Below are 10,634 nucleotides of genomic sequence, written 5' to 3'. Positions count from 1 at the left end.
CCCATGACGTAGATTCCAGGAACACGCTAGCTCTCGGGTTTGACCGTACCACCTTGCGTAAGCCTCGGTATCCATCCGCGCCGACGTCATTACGCACACTACTGTACTAAATAGTACGCAGAGAGCGCACAGTATCATGATATCCAGTGCATACTATTTAGTACGGTAGTGTAGTATAATAATTACAAGAGCAGCTTAATCAGTTATTATGGCGGATATTTTGTTCTGTCACACTTTCAGACACGTCATAATCTGAAACCTGTTGCACAATATATAGATATTTTTATTTCACATAAGTACAATTAACAATATGTTGTCATTTTATTATATATTTTTCAAAAAAAATGGCTTGAACACAACAGTTAAATTCACCACAACAAAACCAGTCCAGTCTCAGACAGGATCTCAGTGCTCTGGGGTCCAGGTTGATTCCTACATCTTCTTTGTTTCGTTTTCTACCAGACGCTCTCAGTAACTGTACGGCGTAAAGTTTGAGAGCGCATTAGAGGTTTCCGGTGTTCCTGAAGCACTTTAAGCGATTCGTACCGGTTGTGTGTCCTTGCCAGGTCTTCTGCCGTCTCCCTCCATTGCGTCTTGATGGAGGGATCCGCACCGCTCTCAAGCAAAACACTCAGGACCTGTCGAATCAAGAAAGTATAGATACAGATATAAGGGCATACGCTAACGCCAAAACATGGGGTCAATGCTAAAAAGTGTCTCACCTAGCTGAAAAAGTGATCATCTAACACCATTTTTAACAATAATCAATGCTTCTTATCTCCCCATCCATGCTTTGTTTTTTTGTTTTTTTTTTATAAATATGCATACACATTTACATTTTTATTAGAAAGAAAGAAACACGTGCTAAATACAATTTTATGTCTTTTAATGTAGTGTCTGTAACTTTTTTGAATTTAATTTCAATTATCTTAACTGTCATTCGGATGAAACTTGGCCGATTTAGATTTCACATGAAAAGACATAAACCTGTGTATTATTCTAAAATGCAAAATTGTTAAGATATCGCAACATGAATTTGACATGGTTACGGACACTACAGATTTGCTTTTTGGAAAAAAAAACTTCCTTAATTTTGCACAGAATGCTTTAATTTAAGCAACAATTTTTACAGATCATATGCTTCTAGAAGCTAAGACCAATTTTAGTATTAATACTTATAAAAAAATATGAATTACTTTTATTTTATTGTTTGTTCGAAGCGAGACAATCCACAGCAGACCATCGGGGCCGCACATATAAGCAAGGGTTTTAAGCCAAATGCCCTCCCTGACGCAACTCGTCTATTTTATCCGGGCTTGGAACCGGCAGTGGCTGGGGTTTGAAGTTGAAAAATGGCCATTTTTGGTGCACATAAAAAATCCTCTCTCCAAAACGGCTTGAGTTAGCAACATGCAGATTAGGCTAACTGGCATTTTCAAATTTTCTGTAGCGTGTGAATGAACGTGTGAGATGCCCTACATCTCCTGGGATCCCCCGTGACCCTGTATACAGGATAAAGCAGTACAGCGGTCAGCATGGACGTCCATGCTTGGCCTTAGAATTGCCCTTTAGCTTGATAATTTGTGACACTACCATGTTTGAACATTACCTGTCTAATTACCTGTCTAAACTTACTAAAAAAACATTAAGTGCTTCCTTTCCTGATCAGTGTCTCCCCATTCTAAATTACTTTTATAGTCCTTATCCTGTGTACAGGGTACCAGGGAGACACACTATGGGCAATTTGGGAACACTAATTCTGCATGTCTTCAGACTGAGGGAGGAAACCAGAGTACCCAGAGGAAACTCACTAAAAACGTGGAGAATGTGCAAACTCCTGGCACATTGTTATTCTTTTCAACCGTTATTCTTTCTTCCCACAATGGTTTATTTCTAATTTTTGGTGACTTCCACTATTTTTGAACTCCATAAACCTTAGAGCTTTAACAAAAACATCGCCATATGTCTTGGCAGTTCTAGCATTTGCATTAAGCAGGAAAAACGTTGCAGCATATGGTTTATACTGCAGGACTGATTTAACCATGTAGGTCATTTTGGAGAAGTAAAACACCAAAAAGCAACCTTAGTCTTATATGTTTTGTCTATATCAGGATTATTCAGCTAAATTACCAAGGTCTGGATAAGTAATGAACATGACTGATTTCCTCATTATTATTATCATCATTATTATTATTATTATTTGATTAACCATTAGTGATTACTTTATACTGAATCTATAAATTAAGACAATGGAGTGAAGTATTTTGGTTCATAGTGCCAAAGACAGTGTAGTCTAAGCCTGCAAGGTGAGTCGTGAAAGACAACACCACCTTGCAGTGCCCCCGTTCTGTGGCCAGGTGCAGCGGGGTCCGGCCCAGCCTCTCAGTGGCATCTACATCCGCTCCATAATGCAGCAGAAGCTTCGCAGCTTCAACGTTGTCCTTCAGCGTGGAGTAATGCAGCGGGGTCATGTGAAGGCTGTCCCTGTCCTCGAGCCCAGCGCCATTCAGGATGAGGAGGTGGAGAACAGCTCTGGAGCCACTGAGGGCAGCCAGGTGCAGCGGAGCGGCCTGGTCCCTGTCCCTCATGCACACCTTGGCCCCAGCGGCTAGCAGGTGCTGCAGGATCTGAATAAGAGGAGGGGAACATGAAGAGGAGAAATAGAAAAATGGTTGATGAAGAAAAAGTGGACAGATGAAATGGTGCTAAGGAGATGGGAACATTGCCTCATGATTCACCAGTGCAAATACCATCTGTTGCTCTGTGTGCACTTGGCTTGATGCGCTGAGAGCGTAGTGAAAGCCAAAGGCCAAAGACACCTCGACTGTACACTCTGTACTTGGCAGTGTCACTTTGAATACAAATAGAAAGCTGGTAGGCGAAGTGGACTCACTTTTTGTGGGTTTTTTTGATACACTGATATCATTTTAGCACTATGAAACTATAGTTTTTCAATTCTCTTTAAACAATGTCTACCAAAAAATTGTAAGTAGTTTCTTTTTTCATTTATACAACAGTTTGTTTCGATCTGGTCTCCACCTAAAATGGTGCCATGATTATTTAAGTGTTAACCTTTTTTCACAGCATTCCCAATCACGTCCAAGTCCAAATCACTAGCTAAAGACAGCTAAATTGCATTCCTTAACTTCTACTCATGCAGCTTCATAAGAAAGCTAATCGTGCTTAGAGAGTAATAACGGTCTTATTAGAATTAGATTTTTTAACACACAGAAATAGTTAGTGTTGTTCCAACTGACTACATGAGGGGGGGCATTATTATCTCTCGAAATCACCTTCTTCTCAGCGGAGCAGGCGCACAGATGCAGTGCCGTTCGGCCGCTCGCACCTCTGAGGTTAGCATCCGCTCCTCGGTGAAGCAGGAGCCTGACGGCCGCTTCGTTGCCGACCATCACAGCCAGCTGCAGGGGACTCGTGCCCACTCCGCTTGGTCCTTCCAGTTCCGCCCCGTTATCCAGCAGCAGCTCTGCCATGTCGCCCCATCCTCCAAATACCGCCCAGTGCAGCGGTGTCCACCTGCGTGAGTCCAGAATGTCAGGTGATGCCAGGTGTTGTAACAGCGTACGCGCCGTGCCCAGGTGTCCCCCAGCTGCAGCCAGATGGAGGGGTGTTTGACCACAACAGGAGCGTGCCTCGTGGGATGCGCCCTTCTGGAGGAGGTACTCGGTGGCATCTTTGTTGCCCCCCATGCAGGAGCGGTGCAAGGGGGTGCAGCCAAATAAGTCCGGGCAGTTCACATCCATATGGCTGGAGTGAAGCAAGAACCTGAGCAGTGTGAGGTGTCCTCTGAAAGCAGCATGATGGACGACCGTCCAGCCGCGAGGATCTCTGGAACACAAAATGATGACGAGTTAATAATATGTTACTTATGTGTGTCATTAACTAATAAATCTGCAAACTAAGAGAAAATTCTTCACTTGAGTTGAGGAGTCATTCATTAAAACATTGGGAAACCATCTGTCCTCAAGGCTCCTGTTTCCTCACATGAAATTATCAGAATTAATTTTTGTTTAATTAGGATTGTCTCAATGAACCAAAGGAACTGTTATTTCTTAGGGGCAGTAATAGCTTAGAGAGTTAAGGCTTTGAGTTACTGACTGGAAGGTTGGTGGTTCAAGCCCCAGCTCCACCAGGTTGCCAGTGTTGGGCCTTTGAGCCCACCCTGGAGGTATATCCGTCGTTTCTGTGGCGGTTACTTAAGGGGTTGGATTGCTACCTCGACTCCTGATTGTCATTCACACACTACAGGCAATTTGGGAACGCCAATTAGCCTACATATCTTTGGACTGTGGGAGGAAACCGGAGTACACAGAGGAAACCCACCAAGCACGGGGAGAACATTCTTCCCACACAGACCTGAGACGGAACTCAAACCAAGACGACAGTGCTAATCGCTAAGCCACTGTGCCTACATTTATACAGAATGTTTGTGTCATGTTCCGAAACCTATAAATGATTTAAAGACTAAAAATTATTTGAAATAAATAATAAACAGTCCAGAAAGCAAGATTTTACTTCATATCTAGATGACAAGGCTTTGGTGAATAAGCAGACTGTTATGTGTTTCCAGTGTTGCTGTGATTCTCTGTTCTGTGTGGGTGTGTGTGGGTGTACGTGGGTTTAAATTTGAAAAAAGTCGATTACATAAATGTTTAAAAGTCAAATAACCAAAAAGAATTCTTCATTTAAATGTGTCACATCATGTTATTTGACTACAGTCAACAATTATCAGAATATTCTTTTTGTACTGGACAAATGTGACTTATTTTTTTGGGCACACAGACATGGCAACCCTGAACATCACCATGTTTTCGACTGTACCACAAAGTTAAAGTTCCTAGACGACTCACGGGCAGGTAGCAGGGACTCCGCCATCTACCAGGGCCTTTACATGCTCCACGCGTCCATCCCAGGCGGCGTAATGCAGCTTGTGCTCGTCCAGTCGGGAGTGTTGCGCTCGGGGACGACTGTGGAGTCTCCACTGCCTCGGTCTGACAGCAGAACCAGCTGTGGTGTGAACCTTCTTCTCGACAGCACGCAGTGACACCAGGTCATGGAGCTCGATCCACTTCCACTGGAGCTCGGGCCCGGCCATGACGCCAACACACCCTGGGTAAAAACAAAACAAAACCCAGTGCTGGACTCATTGTGATGCAAAACCAGACAGGAAAAAAGCATCACACAAGACTCAGTCAAAGATAAATTGTGCATGTAACGATCTTGCCTTCTTTCAACGGTAGATTTAAAAATCAACGGCAGCTTTTTTTTAAATAGAGGATTGAACGCAAAAGCATCTTAAGCATTCATGTTGACTTATGAAGCAACATATTATGTCAATTTAAGCGATACGATTATTTAACAGTGCAATGTGTTACAGTACTGCAGTGACTGAGATCCAGCAGGGGGCGCTGATCCTTAAAGGGAGACCTGTAGATCACCCACACACACACACACGGCTGCTTACACTAAAAAAAATAAATTAGAGTGAAATCTCCAGGTTAACATAAATCACATTACAACCTTTACATAATGCGTAATGTCATTCGTCTAGCTGCGCCAACAGCCCGGCCTCGTAAATCTTCCCGTAAGTGCTGGGCAGATTCCAGCGATCTGTCTCACTCCATCTATTCTCCAACGCAACCCTGACGCACCGCTCCATCCGAACCGCTGCCATGACTTTTTAAAGAGTCGTGTTCCTGGTGTAGTGCCAGCTCATTACTCAGAACGTTCACATGACCGCATTAAACGCATATTAGGGTTCTTATCCGTCCCATTTCACACATCTGCTTGACTTTTCTTTGTTCGAAAAAGTTATAAAGGGTACACTCTTGAGTTAATGTCTTTGAATAAATGTGGTATATTTCTGTTTAGTGTCTGTTTTTCTTTAATGTTGTTAGAAGAGGTCTCCAGTGTCAGAGCTTCGTAACATTCTCAGTTTTTTCGACATGGCAAGGTTAGTTTTCAAGAGACAGAAATAATAAGAGAATAGTTATGTAATGAAAGTGATATGTTTCAATAACAGCGCAGTAAACGTGTTCAAAAGTGTTTAGCTCCTTACGTAGGAGACCCCCATACATACTGATCGAATGAACAAAGCCTGAATTGTATAAATGTACAATTTAATCAATTTGGTTTTGGTTGCTTGGGGGCGTGGTTAGCATGGTTGACTTGCACCTCCAGGGTCTGGGTTCGAGTCCCGCCTCGGGTCTGTGTGTGTGGAGTTTCTCCCACAGTCCTCCAAAGTCATGTAGATTAGTCTAACTGGTGTTCCCCTAGTGTGTGTGTGTGTGTGTGTGTGTGCCCTGCCCATGTTGTACCCCGTCTCCTGGCATGGCTTCCAGGTGCAATGAGACAATTTATTAATTTACTCTTTTTAATTAATTTGGATAAAACCACAAATGTTAAGCGGTCTTTAATTAAAGTACAAATATACACCACGGCTTTTGCAAAAAAAAAAAAAAAAACACAAGTAGAAACCGCTTCCTTTTTTCTGCAAACACAATTTTTTTCAAGTGCATCACTTTTTTTTCAATTGCATTTACGGTGCTGTGACAAAGTATTTGCTCCCGTCCTGATTTTTTTATACATATTTGTCACACTTAAATGATTCGAGATCATCAAACAAATTTAAATATCACATAAAGATAACCAGAGTAAACACAAAATACAGTTTTTAAAATGGTGATTTTATTTATTAAGGGAAAAAAGCTCTCCGAATCTACCTGGCCCTACATGAAAAAGTAATTGCCCCACAAACCTAATAACTGGTTGTGCCACTCTTGGCCGTAATGAATCTTTTCACATCGCTGTACGAGGGGCCCCGGGTAGCTCGGTGGTTACGGTTCGGAAGGTCCCGGGTTCAAACCCCACGACCACAACGTTACCGCTGTTGGGCATTAAGCAAGGTGCTTAACCCTCAACTACTTAGATGTATAATGAGATGAAAATGTAAGTCGCTCTGGATAAGGGCGTTTGCCAAATGCCTAAATGTATGTCCAGTTGGGGAAATCCTGCCACCTAGTGGAATCTAAAACAATCTACTGGAAATTTAAACAATTAACGCCACAGTTCCGCTTGAAGCAAATCAGACAGTAAATATTTGTGACATCGGATCCAAACCAATGGAAAATCACAATGGCCAGAATTTGATCCAATCCAATCTACACCTGATTTGCGTTCTGAAACACAAGACAGTTATTAGCAATATGAAAACCATGATGTCTCTCGTGAAGACCTTTCCAGGAAACCAAGACCAAAACTGAGCTCTGCTGCAGAGGAGAAGTTCATTTAGAGTCACCAGCCTCAGAAATCACCAATTAACAAACAGCACCTCAGATTAGAGCCGTTATGAAGCTTTACAGAGCAGAAGTAGCAGATAAACATCTCAATATCAACTGTTCAAAGAAGATTATTGTGTAGTCTGGATAAACACCTTCAGCGTTCAGTAGAAATAAATGTCCAAACTTTTAACTGTAGCCTATATTAGATGATTATTCGTTTATTTAATTGACTCCTACTAACAGGATTTTTTTTACTAGCTGGTGTAAGCTCAGTACAAAGCCAAGTAATCATAGGAATCCTTAATAGATATAATGGAAATAAATATTATAATCTTGAACAATGTATTAAGGTAAACTGTCTCTGTTTTGTAGGCTCCAGGGTCAGCGGTTCAGTTCCCATCTTGGGGTCCGTGTGCATGGAGTGTGCATGTTCTCCCCGTGCTCGGTGGGTTTCCTCTGGGTACTCTGGTTTCCTCCCACAGTCCAAAGACAAGCAGATTAGACTAACTGGCGTTTCCAATTTGCCTGTGGAGTGTGAGTGAGTGTGAGTATGTGCGATGGATTTGCACCCCATCCAAGTTCTACCCCGGCTTGTGCCACCCCCACCCCACCCCCACGAGTCCCATGGAATAGGCTCCAAGCCTCCTGTGACCCTGAACAGGATGAGTGGTATAGAGAATGAGTGAGTGTAAGGTCGGAAATGAAGAAAGCAAAACCTCTTGTTCACAATTTCTTAGTGGTCAAAAAACACTGAAATACATAAAGTGTCATTAGAGTCAAACTAACGGTCATGTAAAAGCAAGGGTTTTTATTAAGTAAATAAGAGAAGCGCATTTATAAAACATTAAAACAACCAGGAGAATGCAGAGTACATAATTACACAGTACTTCTGCTCAATGTGTGTGTGTGTGTGTGTGTGTGTGCCAAGCGATGCTGAGCTCTGAGCAGCGGGGGAAGAGGAGGCGTGAACCGTCTGTCATGGAGTGGGAGTTTGGGAGTGTGTGGGTGGGACAACAGCCAATCCACCACCCCTGTGCGCTGTGCGATTTATTTTTAAACCTTATCTACTCCGATTCCACTGAAAAAAAAATCTTATAAACTGTTTAGACATCAGATGACAGGCATTATCTTTTCGACCAGCTCTTCTCAAGAGGTTCTAAAGTCATGACCTGGAAACTATCGATAAAAAAAAAAAGACCTCGGAGCAGGTGTTTAATCCTCCCCTGATCTACTGCTTTAGGAGAAAACATTACATTTGTCTGTTCCTGAAACCCGGAACAAAGTGTCTTGTTCTCCTGTAACATCTCTAAGGGGGGAGGGGGACCAAAAAAAACATCCACTTAAGTTACCTGTTCACAGAGCGCTGTTGTAGGAGGAGTTGTCCATCTTTCTCAGCGTCCCCCCGTGTCTTGAGGAAGAGCAGGATCTTAGCGTCCTCTCAAACACGCACTGCTTCCTGTGCTGCCATGCTGTACGTCTCCTCCGGGTTTCTGTGAGGTTGCTATGGAGAGAGCTGGTCGTGCGGAAAGGACAGATGCTATTACATGATGGCATGTTAGCGAGAGGAGAAGAGGAGAGAGAAGAGGAGAGGAGAGGAAGGGAGGGACAGCGAGGCTCAAGCACTCACCACGCATGCCTCCTAGGATACATCCTCAGCTAGATTTAAGTGGATATCACATAGTGTATCTTTTGTACAATAACGAAACACAATACGATAAGGAAATAAAAGTGGACTTACTGTCTCCAAACAACGTGGATTTCTTTTTCTTTACCAAGACGTCCCTGAAGTGTTTTATTTCTCTTATAGCATGCCAGTTTTCTTTTAATAGTTATGTAAAGTGTTTCAGCTTTACCTCTGGCTGCAACAAAGTACTAACACTGGAGACTCCTTTCTTATTACACCTGACATCTACACTGATCAGCCATAGCATTAACCTTAGCTCACACGCCTAATACTCAGAGGTGTCAAGTAACGAAGTACAAATACTGCGTTACCTTACTTAAGTAGAAATTTTGGGTATCTATACTTTACTGGAGTAATTATTTTTCAGACGACTTTTTACTTCTACTCCTAACATTTTAAAATAGCCTCCTTACTCCGATTTTATTTCAGCTTGTCATTCAAAATACAAACCAAAAGAAAACTGATAAATCGCGCCATCCGGATGGAGTGGATTCGATTGTGGTTGGATGAGACGTATAAACATACCATTCCGACACCCTATTGGTTGGGACGCGATCCATCGCACCTGCACATGACGTCACGTCACACACTCCAGCAAGGACGTTTGAAAAAAATAGCATTTCCGTTTGATAAGGTTGTGATAAGTAGACGAAGATGTCCGTGATAGAGACTCAAGATTCGAGCGAAATGTCACAACCAAGCACCAGCGAGAAAGGGAACAGCACCAGGAAGGTAACAGGAATGAGATATATATACATTAATCGCTTGGATTAATCATTTATTCTGACAGCACTAATGTTTATTGTAGACAACCATACAGGGGTAATTGTTACTAAGCCTGCCCTGGGTGCACTAATTTTCTTGTATGTTGCCCTTACAGATGTACATTTACATTCCTAAAAAGGTTACTGATGACACGCCTCTGAAGTTTGACTTGTTGCACCATTAAAATACTTATAGGCAACTAGTTCTCATATCTTCTTCTCCATAAAACATGTTAATACTCAGTATTATACATGTATGGTTCTTTAATGTATTTGCATTGTACTAAAATGCATTCTTTTTAACAAACAACAACACATTTTTCTTTTTTTATAAGGTGTTAATGCAGTTTATAGGCCCGTGGCACAGCCTAAGCTTTTATCCTTAATGCTTTTGTCCCTCTCGCGTTACTTTTACTTTTATACTTTAAGTAGTTTTGAAACCAGTACTTTTACACTTTTACTTGAGTAAAAACCTTGAGTTGGTACTGCAACTTTTTAAAAAAGTTTTTTTAAACCCTAGATATCAAAATTTTTGTCAAAGTCACTCAAATCCCTTCAACTACAGGAAAAAAGGTTCCCTTACTGCCTAATATATCTCACCCAGTTCCAGTTGCCACTGTAAAGAGATCTAGTAACTGTAGCTACTGTGAGAAGGGCCAAGTTGTAATGGCTAGACAACTGGGTCAGAGCGACTTAAAAACTGCAGGTCTTGTGGGATGTTCCCAGGCTGCAGTGGTCAGGACGTACCAAAAGTGACCCAAGGAAGGAAAACCATACTGAGAACATATTAAATACAAAAACAAATAAAACACGACTCACTCACTTGAATGTGGTTTTTGTATATAATAGCTCTATCCATCCATCCATCCATCCATGAACCTCTGTAGT

The 10,634-nt window shown here is 42.1% G+C and overlaps 1 protein-coding gene across 1 annotated transcript; it reads right to left on the bottom strand.

The window, feature by feature from the left end:
- Positions 1-302: 302 nt before the first annotated feature.
- Positions 303-8,888, bottom strand: ankrd67 (ankyrin repeat domain 67). Its single transcript, XM_053500944.1, has 5 exons — positions 8,648-8,888; positions 4,869-5,127; positions 3,294-3,846; positions 2,331-2,627; positions 303-638 (listed from the first exon to the last, which is right to left on the bottom strand). The coding sequence occupies exons 2-5, from the start codon at positions 5,111-5,113 to the stop codon at positions 456-458; spliced, it is 1,278 nt and encodes a 425-aa protein (XP_053356919.1). The 5' UTR covers positions 5,114-5,127; positions 8,648-8,888; the 3' UTR covers positions 303-455.
- Between the last annotated feature and the right edge of the window lie 1,746 nt (positions 8,889-10,634).

This window comes from Clarias gariepinus, chromosome 7, assembly GCF_024256425.1.
Source record: "Clarias gariepinus isolate MV-2021 ecotype Netherlands chromosome 7, CGAR_prim_01v2, whole genome shotgun sequence".
Taxonomy (NCBI): Eukaryota; Metazoa; Chordata; class Actinopteri; order Siluriformes; family Clariidae; genus Clarias; species Clarias gariepinus.
Note: the sequence above shows the minus strand (reverse complement) of the source record. Positions and strands in the feature narration are given on the sequence as shown.